The 26,253-nt window shown below is 41.5% G+C and overlaps 1 protein-coding gene across 1 annotated transcript; it reads left to right on the forward strand.

Annotated features, from left to right (window-relative positions):
* Positions 1-3,836: 3,836 nt before the first annotated feature.
* Positions 3,837-22,062, forward strand: LOC142029150 (carbonic anhydrase 2). The gene is made up of 7 exons (XM_075023525.1): positions 3,837-3,994; positions 4,579-4,776; positions 15,211-15,329; positions 16,761-16,853; positions 17,605-17,667; positions 18,709-18,864; positions 21,199-22,062. Exons 1-7 carry the CDS (start codon positions 3,961-3,963, stop codon positions 21,316-21,318), a joined length of 783 nt encoding a protein of 260 aa, XP_074879626.1. The 5' UTR covers positions 3,837-3,960; the 3' UTR covers positions 21,319-22,062.
* Positions 22,063-26,253: the final 4,191 nt, after the last annotated feature.

Raw genomic sequence — 26,253 nt, forward strand, 5'->3', positions numbered from 1 at the left:
CTTTCCCTAAAGTTGTGGGACTTAACTAAAACAAAAACTAAAATGCCCTTGTTGACATTAGATTTACACTGCATAGTGCTTTATCATGTGGATGTAATTTCACTGAATCGTGACAAATAGCTTTAGTCTGGAAACTGAGTTTATTGGCATAGTCAAGCTTGTTCATTTTCACATACCAGATTACTTAAATATGGTATATTTCAAAATGTGTATTTCAAAGTAGCTTGTATCAGCAATGGGCAGAAGTCAGCAGAGAGGCAGGCAGGCTTTTTCTACTGCACTGATATGTGATGAAGCTTGCATTGTTGATACTTGTATTCTCTCATTAGAAATCAGTAGTAAAGCATCATTTTTATACTACAAGGAAGGGCTCTATCCTGACCTCACTGAAGGACCAAAAGTTATTTTTATTTTCATAATTGCATTTAACTTTCACAGAATAGCTAGAATGAATCAGAATGATGCAGGTTCTTCTGGATCTTGCTCAGCACTGAACAGAAACACGGACGAAGATGTAAAAAAATGACTGCAAATAGGTTTTCAGACAGAGTTGAAAATCTACCATGAAAATTAAAAGGCGGGTTTACAACAGGATCATTGTATGCACTTCTGCTGAAACCGTCTTGCAGGTTGATGCATGTTTGATGTGTCATTACTCCTGCAGGCAGAATACTCCTAGTAGTTGGCAGTTGACTACTAAGGAGAAAAAACCTTTGATACGGAAGGATCTGTGCCATTTTTCCATCTGTACTGACATTTGTGATGCTTCACAAATAATGATAATAAAAATATATTTCAGGAATCTTCATAAAACATACACAAACAGGATACTTTCCTTCCTGTGCAGAGTCAACAAATGTGTTGTGACTCGTAAGCTTTCAAAGCAGGATTCAAATGGGGCTTAAATGATGTATAGGCTTTGCACTGTCCTTTGCCCAGGAGTGAGCACCATAAACAGTCTGGAGGTATCTGAGTGAACAGTTTGCACTTACTGAAACTATTGATGCTGCTTCTGTTTGTGTTTACTAATATGACTCAAAAGCACCATCAGATCTAGAAACACCTATTTGTTTACCATGTTCAGGTGTGATCTAACACTAAGAAATAGAGGGGAGATGAAGAAAGGTATCTGTTTTTATTAGTTTCTAAAAACCCTCACAGTACGGGGTAGAAATGGGAGACAAGATTACAGTGGCGTCTTTTCTACCCAAAACGTTAATGTCAGAGTCATGAGTAATCAAATGGCTACAGTAATTATCTGTTTCCTGTATTTGTATTGCTTGAAATGTATTTGTAATGCTTCTGTTGCCACAGGATTTGTGAACATTTGGTTTAGGAACTGCTCCTACACATTCTGTATGTGCAAATAGGCCTTACTGGTATGCGTCATTCCACCGATTTCAGCAGAACTGTGGCAGAGAGGGGCAGGTTTATGGAGCATGGTGGGGATTTATGCAAGATGCTTGAGCTAGTAGAGGTACCGTGCTGATGTGTATTATGTCCTTTTGCTGTTGCTAACATGCCTTGCTTTTTGTCACTGCTAAGCAGCTTCACCAGTGTGTAGTATTATCTGGACTGTACTGTTTCTAGTATCCAACTTCTTCTCAAGGCTAGTGTATGGCTTGCTTTGAGGCATTGCATTCTGCCATAAAACCACAGTCACAGATTAAAGGAGTCTGATGCAGGCAGGAGACAGAAAAGGAGGCTGGAATCGACTAGCCCAAGTCATTGCCAGCTTCTTGGCACGGGCTCAAGTCTGCACATACTAACTGCTGACTGATCAAAGAAAATGGGTATTTGATTTTAAGAACAATGGGCCTTCTACTTGTTGATATATGTCTGTGTGTGCTTAGCGTGTACCACATACCTACTGATAGAAACAATGTGATAAAGTGAGGATTCATGCAATTAAAATCCCAGTCCCTCGGTGGTGCTGCTGACTGACTTCATTTCCCTGGTAAGAACCCTAAGTAGATCTTTTAGGAAGCCTTCCATGCCAAACATTGTGTCGTGCTTAATCCTGTATTTGTCCTTTATGTGGTACTCCCTTTGACGTCAGTGGAAACTTGACATATGAGACTGCAGAGGAATCGGGCTGAATTGATTTTTTTTTTATAGTAAGATAAAATGGAAGGAAGCCTTCTGAAATGTACAGAAATCTTACTCCTTCCTACAACATACAGGGATATTTTCTGCTTTATTCTTCAAGGATTCTTACCCATATGGATTTGTGTATGTGTGTGTTTACGAGAGACTGTCAATACACTTGGACAGCACAATTGGCAGATTTGAAAGTGATTGCTGGAAAGTATCTATAATGAGCAAATGAGGAGTTCCTAATAAATTTCTAACATGTGCATTTCCATTTGCTGTTCTACATCGCATACAGCACAGCCACTTCCAAATAACTTCTGTGTATATGGTTTTGCCTTCACACTTCCATTTTGTGGTTGCTAAACCATCCTGAGTAGAGGCATGCAAACGTGAGAGGACACACGCTGTGTTAATCAGTAATAAGCTTTAAATATTTTCTGCTTATACTCTAAGGGGTCTGAGAAATGCCTTTAATTTCTATAAGCAATTTCCCAGCTGGTTCCTTTTGCTATTAGCAACAGTAACCACATTGTACAAATAGACTTTTCTCCCCTCTCTTAACAAATAAAAACAAATGACACACATTTTGCAACGCTGAATGTAAATGATGGAGTCATTCTGTTGTTGTTCTTCTAGATTTACAATGACCTCACTGACAGCAGAATTTAGACCCCGTGGTCGAATGGCAACAGAATAAAATTAAAGCCACATTTGAATTAGCTGTCTTAATAAGAACACGGGACAAACCGATATTACAGTTACAGTGTCATTCCCATACCAAAAACTGCCGGGAGCAAGAGGACACAGAAAAGCTTTCGAAAAGGATCATCCGCAAACCCACTGGGGTACGAGCTGCTTCGTGGGGACAGCGAGCCCCGCTGCAGCGCAGGGACAGGGAGAGCCGGCCCACGGCCGAACGAGGGCTGCCCAGGTCTCATCCCTCCTGTCCTGCGGTAGAACACCGGAGTGTTGAGCAATATAAAGATATCTAAAATATGTATTGCTCAATGTTATTCTCGCAAGCCCATCCTCGGGAGTGGTAGCTGAACCGCTCTCACGGCAAGCACGTATCTCCTAAATGCTGAGAAGTGAATACAAGCACAGCTCTACCTGCCGCCTTCTCTGAAAGTGACTAGGAAAAACACACTATCGACTAATAAGCAACACCGTCCTCGTTCTGCCGAAGCGTGACCATAGCTCCCCTCGGCTAAGTGCGCGCATCTCCGCCTCCACATCCCCGTCAATCCCTTCCAAAACCCGGCACTTACGAAAAACCCCTCGCGCGCGGCAGGACGCAGCCTCGCCCCCCCCTCCCCGTCCCCGTGTGTCCTCCCCCCGCCCCCGGCTCCCTCCCGAAAGAACTGCCCCGGCGGCTGGGCCCTTCCCTCCACCCCCAGCAGGGAGCAGCAGGGGACCGCAGCGCCGCTCCCCTGCGGGCGGGCGGGAGCCCCCGCACGGCACCGGCCGCCGCCGCGCTGCCCCCCCGGCCCGCCGGCACCTCCCCAAGGTCACGGCGCTCCGCAGCGCCCCGCGGAGCCGGCGGGTGGGCCGGCGCCCGCAGGTGCGCAATGCGGGGGGAGGCAGCGGCGGCGGCGGCCGCCCCCCCCGCCAAACTGCGGCCGGCCCCCACGGGCGCTGCCGGCCGGGCCCGGCGCAGCTCCGCGGCCGTGGCGGATCGCGGATTATAAGGGACCGCTCTCTCCGCCCCCGGCGGAGTCTCCCTCCGCCCCCGCCCGCGCTCCCCACCCCTTCCTCCGGCCGCGGGGAGAAGGGCATGGAGTTGGCGGGAGCCTATAAAAGCCCCTGAGAGCGCGCCGGGGCTACGGCGCTGCGACAGCCTCCGCGGACGCAGCCGGGCCGCGCACCATGTCCCACCACTGGGGATACGGCAGCCAGGACGGTGAGTGCCCGCCGCGGCGCGGCGCGGTGCGGGACACCTGCCGGCAGGTCCCCGGGAGCAGCGCCCGGGACGTGCCCGCTGCGCCTCGCACCGAGCCCCTGCCCGCGGCGGGAGTGAGCTCGGGGGCGCTTTTTTCTTTTCTGGTTTTTTTTTTTTTTTTTCTTTTTTTCTTGTAACCTTGAGATGCCACCTGCGCCTGAGCAGCGAGGCAGGCGCGCCGCGCGGTTTGCCTGGAGCATCTTCTGTTTTCCTCCCGCCGTTCCTTTACTTCGGTAACGGCGCGAGGAGGCGGGGAGGACGGGGCGCTGCTCCAGCAGGACGGGGTGCCCTCCTGAAGGACTCCCCGCCAAAACCCCGGCCTGTGCCTCCGAGGCTGGGGGCTGCCGGGTCCCTGCCGCGGTCCCCGGGTGAGATTTCCCCTCGTCTGCCTTTGCCAGCACCGGCAGCCCGCACAGACGGTCCAGTATCAGAGGCTGATGCGAGTGTTAAAACATCGCGGTTTCTAGGGCGAGGGTTATCATTACCGCTTAGGTCCGCCGACCCTCGTGTCTTTTCCCGCTGAGCTGCTTTACGCTGTCTTGCAGGACCCGCTCACTGGCACGAGCACTTCCCCATCGCCAATGGAGAGCGCCAGTCCCCTATTGCCATCAGCAGCAAGTCCGCCAAGTACGACCCCGCGCTGAAGCCGCTCAGCTTCAGTTACGACGCCGGCACGGCGAGGAACATCGTCAACAACGGGCACTCCTTCAACGTGGAGTTTGATGACTCTTCCGACAAGTCAGGTGAGATCTCACCTTCGTGTGCACGGGTGGAGGCGGGAGAAGCTCCTCACGCTGCCACTAAAATGGCTGCTGAGGCCATGGGGGTCTTCTTTAAAGGCAAAAAAATACCAGAGTGTTCTGGCTTCAGTAAGGTCAGGATTCAGCCCTGAAGGATTCGGCATCCCCCCTCCCCGGCTCCTTTAGGCTAGGAGGAAACTGAGCTCCCGTTAGAAGAAAACTAAGCCTATCTGGGCAGTTTTGAGCTGCCACTACTCTCAACTCCAGAAAAGTGAATTGCTTTATTTTTGTTTAAATCGGAAGGATTTGGATGAGGGCTCAGCTGTGGAGAGAGAAAAAAAAAAAAGAAAAGATGATTATTTGACAAGAACAATTTTAGGCATAGCTCATCATAAGCTACCAACCAAATGGTTAAAAGAAGCGGCAAAATACATCGTAGGAAGAAATTGGCCTTAGAATAACAAAGGATTACAGTTAACAATATGAAGGAGAAATAGTTTGGAAATAGTTTCTTTGGTTATCAAAATATTATTTCATATTTCTGAAGCCAATATGCTCCCAGCTTAGTGCAGAAACAGAGGAATTATTAGAAAATACCTCTTTGTTCTTTCATAATTTAAACAAGTATATCCCTGATATTTCTTGATGCTGGGCTTTCCAGATAAAGATAATGTATCTGACATATTCCTACGAAGTTTGCTAGCAGGCAGTGGTTTCACAGCGTCTTACTGTTCATCATACTGTACTGTGATATTAAGCACTGAATCCTGCAAACCTTTTTAGTAATCCTTACTGAAAGGATTGAGTGCATTGATGGACAGACTGCATCCAAGCTGCAGTTGCAACAAGGGGTTTGTAGGTTGTCTTTAACTGTAGTCTTTCAGCTGGCTGAATTTGCAGAAATCATCACTCTGCTACAATGAATGTGCCTCTATTTTTAATTTAGACAGCAAAAACAATCCCATTGTAAGTCACTGCCTTCTCTAGACACTGCCTGATTTAACTTGCTTGAGCAAGTGCCCTATTTTTTCCTAAGTGTTTCGTTGGCAATGTCATTTAGGGAATGGTGCTGAAAACAAATGATCCATGCCTACTAAAAATGTGAGGTTTTTGCAGGTAATATAACAGTATTACAGACATTCAGCATAGCACTAAGAATTTGACTTTGTATTTTAATTACAGTCTTTATACTGTACAATATTACGTGGTCAGCTGTAAGTGTTCACAGTCATATAAATACACATAGGTCTGTGTGTAATTTACACAGATCATCCACATTAATATTTGTATGGTTTAAAAAAAAAAAAAGGAAAAAGGTATTCTGATTCCTTGTGGTGTTTACTTTTCTGAAGCACTGAGAACCTAAAGGAGCTGAATGCATGTTCATTTTAAGTGTCATGGGGAATAAGGTAAATGATTCAGAGTACAGAAAAAGAGATTGTTTTCACCAGATACACATGAGTCTGCTCTTGCTGTCATCCTGCTCTCGCTGAGCCCAAAGGAAACAGGTTCAGGTCTTCACAGTCTAACAAAACTATTATGTGTTCACTTTGTGTGTGCCTAAGTTTGGAAAGACTGTGAAAATTAGGTTGTATTTAGTAACTTGTGAGGAAAAAATGCCAGGGACATATAATAATCTAAAGAAATGTCTGTAGGAAGAATGCTTTTTATGAGAAAAGTCAATGCAGAACCAGAACATCTGTGACAGGGATCCTCTGACAGATACGCAGTGACACAGCTTTCAGAGTGGGAGGATAGGAGATGCAAGTAGAAATATTCTCAGTAGCTCTATTAGTGAATCAGAAACTGATTATTCTTTAGAAAAAAAAATTAAACAGATCTCTGTGAAGCCAGGTAAGGGTGGATCCTTCAGTATCACACTTCCTATTGAAAATTACAGTGCATAGAATCTACCTGGCAGCACGCTTAATGGCTTCATTTGTATGCAGTTAACTAGGTAACCTACTTTCCTTACACAAAATAGAGCTGTCTTTGACTTGACTGTGCTTGATTCACTCCTATTTCTGAATTTGAGACTAGCTAATGTGTTCTTGGTTAGACATCACGCAACAGTCACAAGGAGAAACTATGTGAGATTATGTGATGTGCTGGTATGTTATACAGAAGAGAATGGAATAAAATCCTGTGAATACTTCCCACGGGCTGTGTTGCTGGCTCCTATGAGCTGTCCCATATGCAGTAATGAATTATCTGTGGTAGTAGGCGCAAAATGAAGTAATAAGATCATTGTTTGTGAATAATCTTCAGGATGTGAACAATTGCACACAAAGAAGTAGATCCATTCATTAAGAATCTTCTGGCTCATAACTAATGACACTGAAGTATATTGAACAGCAGTTCTAGGTATTAATGTCAGTTTGATGACTCCTGCTCTTTAAAGTATGCAAAATGAGTTCTTGCAATAAAAAAATACAGGTAGTAATAGTATAGTAAAAATAGGTAAGAAAGCTAAAATGCATGTTTGGCTAAAACTCTTTGAAAGTAGTTGTTACTTACTTCTTTGATTCAGAAAATATGTAATGTGATTATTGTTGATCGCAAGTAACAATAAGAAGTTATCAGAATACTCAAAATCTTGATGAAAAATATTTTTTCACCCAAATAAAAGACTCTTCCCCCAAAATGTATGTGTGTTACATTACATGTGGCATACAAGAATATGTAGTATGAAGCTTCTGCCCATATCTGCGAAAAACTAAATATCTGAAAGAAGAAAATAGGATTTCTTAAAATGATATCCCATCTATATTCTTTAGCATAGTAAGGATGTAAAATGAAAGTTTAACTTTTTAAACAAAAATAGTCTATGCGCAGTTTATGTGACTAATGTGTCTTCAGAGAATAAAATGTTTTCTGCTCTTAGAAGATCTCTTTACTAATAGGTACAGCTTTACAGACATAACTCTTGATTCAGGTTGTAATTATGCCTATGACCTATACAGTATTCTCTTACAATGATGTTTTAACAGAGAAATGATGTTGAAATCTTTGTGATAGCTTTAGAACCTGACTTTGGTTTACTTTCTTGTTAATTTTCTTAGATATGCTTAGATGTTACCAACCTTGCTTAGAAAAAACCCTCTTCCTAAGCAATTACCCCCAAATCTTCAGTTCCAGTTCTGATAGTACAGCCTTTGAATTTCTTGGGTTATGTGACAGCTGTTACATTCCAGAATACACTTCTAAAGGCTCAGTCAATTCCCAAAGTGAATCCCCTTCATATGTCACAGTTACTAGTTGGCAGAAATGGTGTAGGGACAGAAAGGAAATTCACAAGCCAGTGTTGCCATGTTTATGAACATTTTTGTTTGCTGAAGTTCCATGATTTTCTCCTAGATAAAAGGATATCTTCTGTCTTATTTCCTTGCAGTCTTTCAGAATGTTTGCTTGGACTCGTATGTAGAAGGCAAACAGTGAACTTCCTCTTCCAGTTGTTACTCCTTCAGTTCTTGCAGTTGCTTTTTTAGTTCTCATGTCCACTGTCTTTTAATAATAGTGAAAGTTCAAGCATTTGTAGGCATTCATCTTTAAAATTTCTATAACTTTAAATAGAAGCAAAAATTCATTATGATAAAAGTGTCACTAGGACTAGAACTCCAAATTCAGGTTCATCCACTCTTGTATCCTGGGACCTGACCTTCCATGTATGAGTGAAGCAAATGGTGCTGGTTACTTAAATTATGATAATGCGCCTTATTTTAGGAACTTTGTAGCAAAGGAGTGTCTCATTAAGGGTACTTAATTTATCATATTAAACAGATTATAGTCTGCTGTAAGGGCATGTATATCGTTTCACTACTTTAAAAGACAGAAGTAAACAGTGACTTCTCAGAGCTGTAAAACCACAGGAAGTGACTTTGCTCCAGAAAGCCTCAAGAGCCCGAAAGAGGCTTTTGTAACATAATGTGTTCTCTATGTAAGTTTCCCAGAAAACGTTTCAGAATTCACGTAAAACCTGAAATTCAAATGGGGAACGCTCACAGCAGTAGGCACTGTATTCTGTATTTTCTGATCATGTGTTTGATGAGCATATAAAAGGAAGAAGTCAATTGGCAATTAATTTATTCCATAACAAGAATGTTAAAATATCATGTTTTAGCTGTAGAACCTGACAGAAGTGAATTGCAGTTATGGTATAAGGCTTTAGAGACTTTCCTAAATGTACTGGTAATTTCTGCTTGTGGACAAGTCTCCTGTTTCCTTTTCCTTCCTTGCCGCTGAACTAGAGATAAAATTGAAATCCAAGACAGAGGCCCAAGTAAATCCGACATTTTTGCAAATATTAAATCATAGTAGAACTTCAAAATTACAAGGATACCTAGGGTAGTGAAAATACTGTATTGACCTTTATACTAGCACCCCTTGGGAGACTTTCAGTAGTTGTAATCAATTATATTACCCAATTCTTCCTATAATTGTAAATATTAATGAGGACGCTTCAGCTGTCTTGAATTACGACTCCCTGTAAACAAACCAATCTATTTTGTTACATTGGTTATTCAAGAAGCAGTGCATCAGCACTGCTTGGTTGGCAGTGAGTTACTCTGAAAGTTGTGCCGCTGTTGCTGTTTTCCTACACTTTCACCTCAGCTGGTAAATGGGGGAAGAGACACGCAGGTCTGTTGTCTTTAAGGCACAACTCTTAATCACAGTCACTTCCACTGGTCTATTTTTAGGCTTCCCAGCTCCAGGGATATAATATTAGCTATGCCAGAAGGATATTGCGTGTTATCAGTATACAGGCATGGATTGAAGGTCCACAATGTGGTATAGCCTAAGCAATGTGTTGACCCTTCAGAATCATAAATCAGAGAACTGATTGCTTATAGCTTTAGGGGACTGTGTTTAGACACCTCCTTATGTGTCACAAACACTTTTGTGCAGTGCTTGACCAGAAAGTCAGAGATCCCAGAGGGTGTGTGATCATTAAGTCATTTATCTTGTGAACTGGGATCACCAGAAGCTGCAAAGCCTACGTAAGCAAGTGACTTGAGAATAGTTCTAGTGCTTCCAGGAACTGGAAAAGAAGATGAGAGGGCTTGAGATCAGTCCTGCATGTTTCAGGCCTTCATTTCTTTACAGAGTCCAAAAGCGCCCTTCTTCACTTACATCAGCTTTTTTTTTTATTTATTTTTATTTAACAAGCAACTTCTGAGCAGAAATTTGGCATGGATTGTGCATTTAAGAATCATGGCAACTTCCTTCCCTTCCAAACGCCTCCTCTAGAGGCACTTTTAGTGCAAAACCAGGAGAAACTAGTTGGCTGTTATCAGCTAAGGCCACTTGGATAAGTTTATTTTTTAAGATGTAATGAAGCTGTATGACAGATGTCACCATGACTACTCTTCCTAGCTGATATATTTGTTCATTTACTTATAGGCATGAGGGCCTGCTGCGTACTTAGAGGTAATGTTCACACCTTAAGTTTGTTCATCCTTCGTTAGATCTCAACATAGAATGAGGACCGTGTCCAATACACAGTTTTCAGTACTGTAAGCAGTCACTGAGATTAGTATTATAGCTATTACCATCAGAAATTAAACCATTTGTTACTTTTAAGAGAATTTTAATGCTACCAACTTGGTTCTTACAAAGTAATTGTCAGCCTATACGGTGTGAAACATGAGGATTGAAGGCTGATCAGGGATTCAGTACAGCACTCGGAGATTCTCTGAGAGTCATTCTCTATTTAAGAGACTACAGGAGAAATAAACTCCACTGGTCACAGGGAGTGGGAGGAAAGTTAAGAACCTAAATGACTATATCCTTAAGCAGGTCAGAGTCTCTCTGGCTGCTACCCAGTCTGGATGAAACAGTTCAACTGAGGTGAATCAGAATCACTGACCAGCTGCAGATACACACGTCTGCAGACCTGCTGCATGTTGGCAGATGTTTCATTCTGGTCTATCTCTGTGGAACATCCTTGTTGTCTTATCAGGCTAACCCTCTAGCAAGGTCAGAGTAGGGGTTTTTTTCTTATGAGATACCAATTATATCAGTTTTTCTCTTGGTGAAACCCATTACAGATGTTTTCTGCAAGTATGATCCCTAGTCAGATGCTTGCATGCTGTCTTGCTCTCTTGCTTGTCATGATACAGCGTCCTAGGAGGAATGTCTGAAAGAGATAACATAATGAAGGAAACATCTCACAAAATGTGACGCTGTGTACTCCAGGTTTCACAGAAGTGACAGCTCACCCTAACTGAACTCTTCAGTCTGTCAGTCGGGGAAGCCCATCCTTGCATAAGAACACAAGGCTAATCCCCGAGCATCCTCCTAAGAGCCTTTTTTGTGCCATTAATAGTGCATGGTGCTCAGTTTGTTTTTTTCTCAAGTAACGCTTCATCTACTTTGTCTCCTCAAGGCCTGTTTTCTATGTATCATACAGATGTCTGTGTATACACAAAAGCTTACAAAACATTAACAGTAATGTATATATTTACATACACACATGCCTACAATGTCATAAGCATGTGCATATCTACTGCAGGCTGATAGAAAATCATGGCTTTCTTTATGCCAAAGCAATGTGTGTGCAAGAGGGCTGTCCTCAAAGGTAGATGCTTGAAATGTCCTGCTGCTAGGTTTTTGTTTGGTGGAATCTCAATTAGAACTAAATTTCCTAAGTTTGGAGCTCTGGACATCTGTTGTGCTGTAGTGGACCCATTATTTCAGCTACTGGGAGGAGCTTTGCTGTCAGTGATTTCCATTTCAAGAACATTTTCTCATTCTGCATTTTCTCAGAGTAACAAACTTTAGAGTAGTATTTTTCTTACCACACTAATATATATAACTGGAAGGAATTCATTCTAACTCATGAAACAATCTTGTAGTTCAGCCATTTTGATTACTTCTTTGACAGGTTTATTGCCTTGATGTGATTTATTAGTCTCCTGCTCTGTATAGAGAGAACATCCCATAGGAGGTAACTAAATAACAGTAATTCCACAGTATTCCTCCAAAAATTCACAGATGCAGATGCTGCCACTTCCTGACGAAAGCTATGAAGTGGTCCACAGTATTTTTTACACAGCTGTTCTGTTCTGCATGGGAAGGGTAACTACCCAGTGACTTGCCTTTAAATAGAGCAGCGAAGTTGTGTGGCCTCAGTAGACAGCTGTCCCAGATACAGCAAAATGCCCTTTGATTTCTGTATGTTTCCAAATATCCTAAGAAGGTGTAAAAACAAATCAAGTTCACCTTCTTTATCCAAGAAATCCCACGGATGTAAATGGAACAGTTCATGTGGTTATTTGACTTTCCAATTAGCGCTGCTAATACTTATGTTCACCTAATTTAGAAAATGTTATAAGATGATTTAATAACAGTGCAATATAATTACTGGATGTTACTAGTATAACTTCTTCAGTAAAGGGTAGACGGTTGAAAGCAGTTACCATTTCTTAATCTAAGCAAAGTACCTCCATATATGTCTCCCTGTAACATTTCAAATAACTGTCAAATAGAAAAAAAAGTTGCATTTTCAAGCTGTCACCTCTTGGGCTGTTACATGTCTATGGAGACCAGGTTATGACATAGATTGTGTTGAGTAGGTTGAATCTGTAAGAAAAGAATGTGTTTTCCAGGTTGGCTTGTGCTGTCTTCACCCTGCATCTGAAGCTGTGCTATATAACAAAAGGGAGCACAGCTACATATGTATTTCCAGGATGGTTTTCACTAATGCTGATTTCAAAGTGAAGGGAGCTGATGAGATGGTCAAGTATGGATCAGGATTTCCCCATCCCTCAAAAAAGGATTGGACTTCTATCGTCAGTGTGGCCTGAATCAATGTTCACGTCACATGGGACAAGGAAGGACAGGGAAGTTCCCGGTGTGAACGTTCCTCTGATTCTCAATGAACTTTTACTTTGCAAAAGCTGGTAGCATTTATTCATGGTTTAAACAGCTTGTGCTGGAAAAAAAATGAAGCTCTAACATTTCTACTGTGCCTTTGAAGTTTAATTTTAAAGTTTACTTCTTTGGAAAGTCTGAGAAGTATTAAAAAAAAATAACTGCTTAATGTAGTCTAGAACAAGAAGGGCTGTTCTGTAATTAAGCCTGCTGAATTTGTGTTCATTCACACTAATCTAATTATTACTTTCTTTGAATGCTCTGCTGTGAGTCAAAATAAGCTAGTGCTGGATTTGAGAACCACAGAATGAGAAAAGTAAGCAAAAACTGCAAAGAGATTTTTGTGCATCTTTTTTAGTTTTATGAGACTATAGCAAACTTTGTATAGAGAAATAACACTGCAAATGGATTTAAGAAGACTGCATGGTTCTGCTTTTCAGCATGCTTTCCATTATTAATAATGGCAGATTAACCTGTGCTGCGCTAGTGCTTTCTGAGGTTGAGGAATGGTGGAACCTCAGTCCGTTTGTACCTGCAACGAGCAGCAAGTCCATTAGCCAAAGGAACTGAAACTGAAACATTGCAACTCCATGGCATCATTTTTAAATGAAACATGATATTGTGTGGATTAAATGATTTTGCATCTGTAAAGACATAGCAACCAATTACTTCATTTTCAAAAGGAACTAATGCACATTCGCAGTCTTTGTTCTGAAAAAAGTATTCTGATTTGTAGTCCTGTGCTTGAAACAGTTATGCTTCTTGGCAACTAGCACATGCAGAAACATTAAAGTAGAATAAGATATGTTCCTGTTTAATTACTTTAAGTAGCCATTCTTCTTTATATCACACAGCTTGGCAATAGGTAGGGCAAGTCTTGGTCTGTTGGCTGTTCAGTGTTGGCTACAGTATTCAAAGTTACAAAGACCGCAGTGGAACATATATTCACATTTTTCAAATAGAGATCCATGTTGGGAGACTTCTAAATATATTTACCAAAGGAGCCCCAGGCAAATGCTAAATTTGTCCACTGAACCCAAATTTTGCATGTGTGAGGCACACCAGTGGAAACTAATGTGTTTTATATACATCTTACATTTAATTTTCGTGTATTCCAGTTTTTTAGTCAAATCCTTCTCACCTCATTGCCAAGTATCCATGGCTTGTGTTATCCATGCTTGCATATAATCAGAATTATTCAAACCTGAACAGACAGTGACCTTTTCCTATTTGCATTTGATGTATATTTTCACACATGCACGTTTTGTGATAGCATCTAGACTAATTGCAGAGTAAGAGGAAAGCATCTTTACTCCACAGAACCATTTTGTTTGTGACACATACACAGAGCACACTTACATGTAAAATCTGATGTCAACACTCTTCTGTCACTTTATTGTATATATATATTTAGAGAGAGAGAGAGATAAATTGATCTCTAACATATATAACACTTCAAATTACATTTTAAAATATTTTTTATTTTTAAATATTAACATCTTAAAGATTTAATTGTGAATTTGAGACACTTAGGGAAAAAAAACACCAACCAAAACCACAAACCAGTGTAAAACCTTGCTCTAATAACTTAGATAAATAGCTCTATTTAATAGAACTATTTGTTATTGTTCTGTGCTTTATGCTGCACTGGAGGAGACATTGTCTGTGCATTGAGCATTTCGCAGTAGTAGGGCTTGATCCTGCATATCATAATGGCAATTGGTCACAGTTTAAGTACAAGGTTAAAACTAACAAGCAGAATAAGGGAGCTCAGGGGAACTCGCTCCTGTATAATTGAAAGTGTGGCTGAGCACTCCACTTACAGCAGTCCCATAGCAGGAGTAATGTCAGATAGTGGAGAGCATAAGTAAACGCCTCATTTCCAATCCATATTTTAAAAAATCTGCCTCTGCTGGCATTGCCATTTTCACCACCATTTTTTAAATTCATTCTTGAGGAGTAAAGGATGGGAGGGACAAGAGATTGGAATTCTCATCTCTGCAGTGCCTTGCACTGTGCCTAGCACTTTACCGTGCTGCAACCCGTGGCTAACAGGTGTTTAGGTTTAATTTGGAACAAAAAGCATTTTACTCAATCCAGTCTGCCACAGGATTTGCAGGATTAAGGCCTAAATGGATAAAGTGTCTAAAATGAAGGGACAGGGTACATTAGTAAGTGAAAGATGATTTGGTCTTCAAGTGTACTTCCATAGAATAACTCTACATGGGCCTCTAATAAAGGCTGTTCTTTTTCTTGGCCTTTTTTTATTTATTTGGTGACAGAAGAGTTGCATCCTTAGCTCTCCCCTCATCACCTGTAATATTAGCATGCCTGTTAAATTGCTGATGCAACGCTAACTGTTAAGTCACTTAAATTTCTATGTGTTTATTACTGATTTTGGCATATTGCAGCAATGTACCATTGAAGATGGTCTGGAGTAGCATGGCAGCATGCAGAGCAATGAACTGTAATTCACTCGGAAGACTTGAGATGGACATTCCAGTTTGAAGTGAGACTTGATAACAAGGGTTATGGGAGATATTAATGAGGGTCTTTGTGTTGCAGTGCTGCAAGGAGGAGCGCTGGATGGAGTCTACAGGCTGGCACAGTTTCATATTCACTGGGGATCCTGTGAGGGCCAAGGGTCTGAGCACACTGTGGATGGTGTGAAGTATGATGCAGAGGTAGGACATGCTCTACCTTCTCCGGTCTTTTGTGTATAATGAGGTGGGTTTTTTTAATATTTCACCACAGTAGCAGCTTCCCTACAGATCTTTGTAGAGCAAGAGATTGTGGAGGTTACCATAGATGATTTTGGTGCAATGCCACCCCAGGACCTGCTCCTTGCAAGAGCAGAGATTAGAATTGGAAGACTCTTGTAATATTTTTTTTCGCAGCTACTTCATGTGAAAGAGACTACAGAAGCAGAAAAACCCACATTAATTATCCCTGGTTTTCCCCTGCCTTCTCGCTGACTCTTGAAAATTATGAAGAAATAGAACTGCAGCACCCCTGTACACACATATCCCCTTTTCCTGGCTTCAATTTTTAACATCAGAGACATTTATATAAATAACAGAATAATTTTGGGGCAGACCCTTTCATCTTTTGGTAGCAAAAAAGCAAGGGGAGCTGTGAAGAGGACAGGCAGAAAAGTGAGACCTTGCAGGCAGTCTTTGCAATATCCTTAAGATTCCAGATGTCCCTTGTACCACTTAAGACTCTGTATTACAGTCTCATGACAGAAATGATGTGACTTAGTACCTTGCATCCTACCTTTCCTTGTCCCCTCTTTAGAAATCTACCTCTGGATGCTGTGACAGACTTTTTTAACCCTTTCATAAATGCACGTTGACTGAACATACCTGTGATATGCATTGATGGATGAAAGAAATGGCCCCACAAATTTGTTGGCTCTGCTGCTTTTTCATGAGGTGGAAGTAGCTTTTGTCTTATCTGAGAAACTTGCCATTGCTTTATGTCTGTTCACAGTACCATAATTACTTGCTCGACTTGCCAATGTGGGGAAACATCCAGATGAACTTAAATTAGAAATAACTTGGAAATGAAGAAGAAAGCAATATCCTGGCTAATGTGACCTGGAGATTCATTTCATATTCTTTTCAAAGGCTTTCCAGAAAAGGACAGGACTGTTTTTTAAAAACTCTCTAGATTGCAGTCAGATCTGTAGTTAATGTGTCTTCTCTGCTTCTTCTGACACTGACAATCATGTATTTCAGTGTTGATAAGAACTCCAGGATATATAGCATCAAAACCCTGCAGGCTGCATGCAGGAAAAACTCATGCTGAAGGTAACGGGAGTTTCACCAGACTAAAAGCAGAATGATACAGCCACAGTTTGCATTTAAAACTCATCTGGGAATAAGAGTAAGAAGCAAAATAAAACGCATGACAGAAATCTCTTTGCATAGGTGAAACTTGAAAGTAGCTGACTGATTCAACAAGTTCTTAACTGTACACAAAAGGTTTTAAATCTCAGCAATAGAACACCGTCTGCTCTTAATGTTTAATAAATTACTTCCCTGCACCCTCATTTGTAAAATACTGTGGATGGAATATCATCTTCATAGTGCTGCTTGTTTTCTTGCTCCTAGCTCCATATTGTTCACTGGAATGTAAAATATGGTAAATTTGCTGAAGCTGTGAAGCATCCTGATGGTTTGGCTGTGGTAGGCGTCTTCATGAAGGTTAGTTAAACTTTTTCTTTTATATTATTTGGATGAATCCAGTATATTCATTGTGTTGCTGGGGGACCTAAGAGCCTAAAATATAGAATAAGGCAGCATTATGCTATACTGCCTGTACCAAACTAGGTGGTGCTCCAAATTTTTGTCTTTCTCTACATATAAAAATTGTACACAGCCATACAGTATGACTGCCATCCATCACTGTGGCAGCCCTATAGCAGCATACTTGCCTTCATCACGACAGTGACACTTGCCATAACTCTTGTCAGTGAAAGGTGATGTGCATAACTGACAAATTACGCATGTATGAATCTGCAGTAGTACCAGCCTAAATAACACCTATTTTCCCTTTCCTGTCATTGTTAAATGTCCAGGGTGTTTTGTCTTAGGTGAATTGTCTTAACAGCTAGTTGGAGGAGGTGACTGTGCCCCAGCAGTATGCATTCTGTCCTGGCCTTACTGTATTTTATTAGGAGGGTGACTTCTGCGAAAAAAAGAACAGCTCAAGTCCAAAAATAAATCCACACACTGTAAATGAAAATAACTTTATTCTGTCCAGTGTCCTTGGCTGACCCATTTGTGCTGACTGTCAACTGGCATGATTTTACAGAGACAGTTCCAGTCACTTTTGCTGTAATACTTCTGTTATGTAATGAAATGGTGCTGGGAAAATGTTTCCTTGAGAACTAGAAAACTAACGGTATCACAGGAGTGCATGGTTATTTTCTTTTTCGTATGGTTTGTGTTACAGGTAGGAAATGCCAGGCCTGAAATACAGAAAGTTGTGGACGCTCTGAACTCCATTCAAACCAAGGTAATATTTGCTGTCTGTGTTGACTGACACCAATCACAACTGTCTCGTGTTGTCTGCTTCAGAAAGTGGATTTTTTACTTCTTCCCAGGCTGCTGCAGGTACCAAAGTAAAACAAACATTCCTGCCATCAGCACGACTATCCTGTAATCCTAAATGCAAAAAAGGTTCGAATGAAGGTGCGGTAGAGGGCAGGGAATACTAGAAACAGTGATAATTTTGTATCTCTGTGACTACGCTTCTCTACCTCTTAACTTCATTTAAACCTATAGGGTAGGATTCATCTTCCTAATCTAAACTACTCTTCTCGGTGCCCTTTGTAGTCAGTGGTGACAGATGCAGAAAGCACTTCCCCTCATCTCTGCATCTGTGGGATAAATTTCCTTTCTCCAAGAGGGCGTGCTTCTCTTGGCTATTTCTAGAGAGAGCCCAGATAAGAGGTTTGATAAGGATATATAAGTCTTAGGAAAAAAAAGCCTTTCTGTGTTTTAAATATTGTGTGAAGAGTGTATGTGATCTTAATGAGCTAAGTAATGAGAAACTAAAAGTACTTACTGAGTAATTAGGTACCTTCGCAGCAGATAAAGGCCTGTCCCAATGAGAAAGGTGGACAGGAAGGGTAAAGAATGAGACTACGCTGTCATCTTTGCCATCAGGCTCCCTTTGAGGTAAATGGATGTTGCCATTTACTGCAATGGACTCTCCAACAGGTCTCCCAGTTTCTATATTTCCAGTGCAATCAGTGTACATGGCACCTGAAGTCTCATTGTTCCTTCAAGCAAGGTCAAATCATATCTGTAGCAGCAAGGAACGTAAATTCAACATTTGAAGTGAGAAACAATGTCTTGAAAGTCTTACAACACAGGAAATATATTGCTGAAAGTCTTTAATCCCAAACATACTGTAGGAGGCACTCGACACTTCATGCCAAACTCCATTTCTGCCTTTTTTCCAAACTTCCTACAGGAGACATTGCTACTGCAAGCCCAGCGTGTGTATGTGGTCTCTCCCCTGATGTTAGCCCATCTACTTTCTTTATTGTAGGGAAAGCAAGCTTCCTTCACAAACTTTGACCCCACTGGACTGCTTCCTGCATGCAGAGACTATTGGACCTACCCTGGCTCACTGACCACTCCCCCACTGCTTGAATGTGTGATCTGGCACGTTCTGAAGGAGCCCATCACTGTCAGCCCCGAGCAGGTAGGTCTCCAATGGATGCTGCCAGTAAATGTGTACTGGAGTCATATTGATTGCTTCAGTTCAGCCCTCCTGGTGATCTTTGAAGTGGTGGTTTATGTTACTGCAGAGCTATGCAGGGTATTAGCTAGCATCACATGTCAAAAATATATATCTGAAGTGGTTATCCTCTCCTGGCAGGACACTGCTTCTATGTGTGGAAGTAGAGTTTGCTGTAAAATGTAAGGCTGTCCTCTGTTTGGACAGTCCAGGGAAAATTTGTGTGTTTTTTTTTTTTAAATTTAATCAGGCTTTCCAAATACATGGTTACATCTGGGAAAATGTAGCATGCCTGAAAGGACCGTTAGCACATGCAGAGTTAGTCTAGCATGTATTGTGAGCATCAGCAGGTTTGCTGTACATGCACACATCACCTGTCTGGGTATACTTGCCCTGAAAATACTGGGCTTACCAGGCATCTGAAGAGCACGTGTTCTGCATCCAGTCTCATACCATAGATCTGTAGTTGGTTTGTTGATCTTCCAACATTTCCAGGACACAGAGCTCATTTTACAAGTTGTATTCAGCACAGAACAGGCTGGGAAATCCCACGCAGAATTGTGACAATCCTAACAAAACTGTGTTGTTTGGAAGAGGCAAAACTTGCAAATTCCAGAAGTCTGCTGCCTGAAAAAAATCCTTTATTCTGTTGAGCAGCTTGAGGAAGATAGACTTTTCCTAGTCGGAAGGAGCTCGTGCAGATTAAATCACTCCTGGCCCTAGCTTTTTGCACCATCCATTAAGGAAATTACATAGAGGCAAGATTCATCCTCGGGTTTGGATCTGTGTGCTTGGGAGGTATAAATAGAATCTAGAACCTATAAATATAAAGTAGCCCTGAAGGGCTTTAGTTTACCCTTCAAACTCTTAAATCCCTTGTATCAATGGCAGACATGCTAACAATACACATAATTCTAGAGGGTTTCTTCAGCCAATGTGAAAAAAGTGCAGCTGAGCTGTTGTAGGACTTAATGTAATAAAAGATAGAGTAAATGACAAGGAAGAACTATTGGAAATAATAATTATAGCAATGATTACCATTAATGAACTGCAAGGGGGCATTAAAGTTGACACTGTTTACTTGTTCTAAACTACTGGTATTGCTATTGATAATCTGAGGTTTGCAAATATGGTTTTATTATAGGGCAGGAGCACATTTACCAAAACAAAGTTGTTTTTCCTACTACATCTACTTTAACCACCTAGAAGTGGTAAAAGACGCCACTTGTTTCTCCCACACACAGCCCTCCATATTACCGTCGACATTTCAAAGACAGATTTGAGATCAAAACAGTGTGTGTGTCAGCTTGCCTTTTCATTCCAAAACTGATCAAAACAAGAAACCGTAAAGCAGAGTATTGACACTGGGTTTAAGTTGAATTGGTTTTCCAAAGATAGATAAAAGCTGGCTATTACAGCAGGGTGTAGTGAGCTTGTTATCTTCTGTAGTGACACAGCAGTTCCAGGCAGAGGTTGAGCTCCAAAGTTTGTTCTGATCGGTCCTGAAGGTAAAGTCCTCTTCTGGGCTGGTCACTGCTGGCGGCCTTCCTCCTCAAATGAGGAAAAGCCTGGCCTGCAGCCTGACTTCATAGAAGTCCTGTATCCCACCTACATATTTCTGTCAGCAGTTCCAGCTGTCTGTGTGAGATCACATTTGGGGTGGGTCATTACTTTGGCACAGTCTTTCTACTAGTTTTGGAGGTGCCCACTTAGACATAAAGGTGCTTTTATTACATCAGACTGTGCAAATGCCAGTTTTACTTCCAGAACAAGCACTAAAACTTTACAGTATGCTTCTATTGGTGTGGAACAGTTTTCCTTCTCACAGTACTTGAAAATCAAGATATCTTGAATGAATTTGGCTGTTTTAATTTGACCCAAGGGTAAGGGCTGTTTGGGGGTTTTTGTTTTTTGGTTTTTGGGGTTTTTTTTTATTTCAATTGGATTAAAAAAATCTGATTTTCAAAAGAGCTATAACTGTACAACTTGCAAAGGATTCTGAATCGAGGACAAAGCACTCTTTGTGCACAGAGTTCAGGAAATGTGTGCCTACGTCCTTGTTTTCTGTGCTTTCTTAGCTCTTCTTGCTAGGATATTTTGTGGCCAGGAGAGCTTGTGTCGGGGCAGGAAATGGCGTGGATGAAATGCAGAGACACGTGGGTGGTGACGCCATCTCTAGACCATTAGTGCTGGCGAAATTTTGAGTTGGACCTCTGGCTCAGGCCCAAGGTGTACAATTCAAATAGTCCTGCTGAAACAAGAGCATGCATTTGAGGATGTTTGTGCTTTTTTCCACAGATGTGCAAACTCCGTGGCCTTTGCTTCAGTGCTGAGAATGAGCCCGTGTGCCATATGGTGGACAACTGGCGCCCATGTCAGCCTTTGAAGAGCAGAGAAGTCAGAGCTTCCTTCCAGTAACCTCGGCGCCGAGCGTGTTAGAAATTGCTGTGTTTGCGAGGAGCCCCTTTTGCTAAGCACAAATCAAACCTTTGCCATGTGTGCCCTGGCAACATCTTGTCTCCCAGATCCATTCTTTCTTTCGCTCTGCATCTAAAATGCCAGCTAATGAAATGTGAAAGGCTCTTGGCCAAATAGGAAAGGGTTCTTAAGGCGTGGGGTTGGGGGAGGCATGGGGGGTGTGGTGGCTGTGTGCATTTTGGTGACTATTACTGTGATTGACACTTTGGTATAACAGTATGTTGAGCTACTTGGGAGGGGATATGGTCATAGCAAAATAAGCCATTTTAAGAAACCTCATCCACTGGTGTGATAGTACACATAACTAACCATAACTTGAAGCTTTGTGAAAAGCACAGGAGTACAGAATCTAGGTATGATTTAGGAATAAAAGTATTTTGAGAAAGTAAAGCAAAATGAATATTGAGAATTAGACTTCTTAGATTTTAAGAAACTGACATGTAAATATTTTTAAGACCGTTTTACATTTTTACCCATGCTACTATCAACAACCTTGATTATTTCTTAATGGTAGTGTTGGATTTTTTTAATTAAAAATGTCCTAAATTAAGTGTTATCTTTAAAAGTTGTTATTACCATAGAAATAATACAAAATATCTTTTCGTTGAAATAATATATGCTCTAATTTAAAGAGGAAAATAATATTGTATTTTAGATAACTTCTCTAATAAATCTATACTTCTACTTTTGCTTCCGTGCTGATATTTTAATTCAGGAAAGGAGTCACTAATCTGTTTGCATTGTTGCGTATTAAACATTAATTACTAAACATATAGGATATTGGGAATTGGCTTCAATGACACCGAAGGTGAATGCAAACCTGTATGGATATGTTAGGAAATTTTCTCTAAGTAACTCCCTGATAGACAGCAGAAGGAAGTGTTAGTTTTGAGCAATAGAAAACTGTCACATCTGCTCTGAAAAGCTTCCCCATTTAAAACACACACCCCCACCCCCCACCAAAAAAAGCCAAACCCCAAAACCAGAACAGAAAAACAAAATGTTCCTTTGCCACAGGTCATTTGTTCCAAATTCAGCTGTTCTGAGTGGAGCTACAAAGGTACTTGTCTCTTCCTACAACAACTATGCTGACTAATTCAGGTTCCTCATGTTGAGTGGTTTGAATGTTTTTCTGCCTCGAAGTGTCACCCGCAGGCCTGAGTGCTACACGTGTCCCCTAAACGATGCAAGGGAGGTTATACCTCTAAAATTAGAGTTATAGATCCAATACATTGTGGCTTAAAGCTGCTGAAGCAAGCCAAGAGGAAACACCTTACAGAATCACAGGATGGCTGAGGTTGGAAGGGATCTCTGGAGGTCATCTGGTTCAACCCTTCTGCTCAAGCAGGGCCACCTGGAGCAGGTTGCCCAGGACCATGCCCAGATGGCATTTGAGTATCTCCAAGGATGGAGACTTACAGGCTTGTGACCCACTTGTTTCAGCAGGTAGCATCCTTTTGCTGAAGCCGAAGTGAAGTGCTTGTTAGCAGTCACATACACTAAACTTTTTCCTAGAATTGTGTATGTATTCTGGAACTTGCTCTCAAAGATGGCAACCCTACTCTTTACATAATGATTATGTGTTATGACACTCCTAAAATTAAAAAAATAAAATAGGAGACCCCCAGATTTTCAGATTTTAAACCCATATCTTGACACCTATGATGCCCTGACTACTAGGTAATAAGACTTTTCTCAGAAGTGGTAATCTCATTGGTACCTGTACAGCTTAAAAAGTATCCAGGCTGGTATGTGATGAAGAATGTAAACTTCTGCCTAATGGCTAGGGTAAAAACCTGGTAACGCCTGTGAAGTTCTAACCACTGTTGCAATAAAAAGTTTCAGATCTCATACTCCATTGCACTTCAGGGTTGCTCCATAAATAATAAGTAATAGCAAAGACAACCAACACCAGCCATATATTTATCATCTTGTTTGCATGAGCCTGTTTACCTGGAGTGTTGCCAGCACCATATGTTTGCCTTTGCTGACTATGAAGTACTTTCATATTCAGCCAGACAATGCAAGCTGGTGTTCTTAAGTCATACACATGGTGTACAGGAAGAGCCTGCTGTATGTCTTACCTGTGTGGTCTACCAGGGAACACTCTTTTTCATTTTTCTTTTTTTTTTTTCTTTCTTTTTAAGTGAACAAACTTAGACAACCACCCCCCAAAAATCCTCACAAAAACCTCTCTCCACCATAAAATGGTACATGGGCTTAGCACAAACTCACGCTTCGCAGTTAGACTTGTGCGATGGATAGCCTTTTCAAGGAAGACTTACATTAAGGCCAACCTAGAAATGAAGAAAACAATTTCCCTGTCATTCATGATCCATCTCCTGAATGGTGAGTTTGATTAAGATAAAGGTGAATAGAACCATCCAGTTCTTCTTCCTGACTTCTATTCTCCTTCACTATTTGCTCGTATGAAGAGGTTGTAATTAGGTCTTGCAGTTGTTCCACAGCAGACTTAAACCAACACTGATTCTTATACGACACTAAGACCTGTTTCAATTGGAAAACTTCATGAATTCATAACAAAAGAAGAGACCACTTTGGTCATGGAACAGAAGATGACCCACTGCAGGTAATTGTGTTACTGTCAAGTAAGCAGCTCTGATTCAAGGGAAATTTATTTAAAAGAAAAAAAAAGAAAGGAGGCTAGTGTGTTAATTTGAAGTCATCGTAAGATACTCAACCAGCACTTTGATGGGGAAAGAGAGAGGCACGTTCACTTGCAAACTGTTCATTTTGCACAGTTTGTGATCTTGTCTCGCACTTGTCTGCCAACTCCATGTGTTAGAACAGTTTATGATTTCTCCACTGCTATTTCTAAGGGTTGGATGTGTCCTAGATTGACATGGGCGGGTAGACTGTGATTAGAGATGTTCCCTGGGAGATTAGATAATAATGCCCTGCATGGAGTCAGCAATATTTATAGAAGTCCAGATAGTTTATAGAAGAGTATCACTCACTAAATGACAGCTTTAGGTTTTTCTAACTCTTCAAAGAAAAGCCCTGCAAGCAACAGCTGTGTCAAATCTAATATTGTAGAAACAAGCACTGATGAAAGTACAGGCTGTGGCTGTATTGAAAAATTCCCATGGACCCTCTAACGTCAGCCCCTTCCTCTTCCAAACCACAGTATCTCACAGTCACGTAGCACCTGGTGACAGTTGCTTACACTGAGTGATATGTTTTAAGTCTATTTAGCAATTGGACACTCCACGGCTGTCCCCCTTCCTCTTTCAGTATGATGGTAAAGGGCTGGGCTGCCTTGATGCCATCGATGGTTCACTCAGGTCATGAGATTCCCCAGCCACCAACTTCCTAAAGGTATGGGTGCAACGGGTGCATATTCGAACCCATCATGGCTCCACACCAAGCAGCGAGAGGTATGATGACAAAAATTTTCAGGGATCCCTGACTAATTTCAGACCACAAGTCTCACTGTTTTTTTATCCAAGCCACAAACCAAAGCGATTTTGGGTACGTCCCCAGCCCAGTGTGGATTACAGTGTAGTGATTCCCCAAGCTCTCGTGTTCATCCAACATGAAGCTTTTCAGGATGCTCGCTTTAGTTCAAAGCTCAAACCAACGTAGCTATGTTGCCTGAGCTGATGGACGCAGATTATCAACAGGGCTCAGTGCTAAAATGGTGTAACTGTGCTGCTCAGAACAGAGGCAGTTTTGTCTGGTGAGGATGTCAATGCACTGCAGCGTAGTAAACAATAAGAAGATATCCTCAGGACATTTTGAAAAAGGCAATATATAAGCCCTGTTTTTATAATCTCACATGGTATGAGGCATTGTATATATGTAAGACAGGAGGCAGTCACTGCTCTTTTGAACTCACACCCTGAAACAGAGAAGAAATGCATTGAGACAATATGCAATAAACAAGTAATTAGAGCAGACAGGTGGATATTAACTACATATTTTTCCTGAGGGGTAGGTTTTAATGAGTCTTGTAACATCACTCACTATTCAAGGACCTGGAAAATTTGCTGCAAAGTGCTGGCCTTCTGCCTGGGAAGCCCCAAGATCAAACAGGGAAAAAGAGTTTGTGTGGCACTTGGGTGCCTTGGAACAGGGATAACAGACAGAAATCTTTCTCTGTCTGCAGCGGGTGTCTCTGAGAGGCACGACAGATGTGCCAAGGCTGACAGGTTTCACAGAAGGCAGAGCTAGGCTCTCTCTTCTGGACACTGATCTACTAGCCCAAAGGCCAGGTCCAAAGGTCCAGCTTACGCTGGTGAGGTGGGAGGACTCCACCTGCAGAGTTCATCAGTGTAAGAAGTGAAACCCATGACTAGTGAAGGATCCTCTTTGCTGATCGTGTGCCACCCCACATACAGCGGAAAAAGCAGGCTAGTGGAAGGACTCATGGGATCTTCTCTCCCACTCTGCTCCACAGCTGGGCCTCCTCCAGTGCACCTAAGCAGGGAAGGATGCTAGAAGCAGAGTGCCCTTTCCAAAGCAAAGGAGGAAGGATAGCCAATGATTCTGTTTTTGCAAAACTGTGTAGTAGCAGAATACTTTTTTGGAGTTACTCAAAGGTCAGGGAGGAACTTCCTCTTTCCTCTGCCTAAATTCCTCTTCAACCAGCTGACTTGAACTTGATGCAAGAAGAAGAATGTGAGACTATTTGATAGGATGATGCTCACATCCAGTGATCCAGGATATTGCAATTTGATTAGTGCACCTCTTAACCACTTTATTAATTTGATTTCTTCCAAAAGTCACTATAAACAGTCTAATTGCATTATTCTCAAATAACAGTCTTGAATAATATATTCCTTGAATCAAAATCAAAACCAAAAGGCCTCCCGATACTTGCACTGAATGTGTCTTTTGGTTGTTTTAGTGATT

This window comes from Buteo buteo, chromosome 3 (genome assembly GCF_964188355.1).
Source record: "Buteo buteo chromosome 3, bButBut1.hap1.1, whole genome shotgun sequence".
In the NCBI taxonomy this organism is placed as follows: Eukaryota; Metazoa; Chordata; class Aves; order Accipitriformes; family Accipitridae; genus Buteo; species Buteo buteo.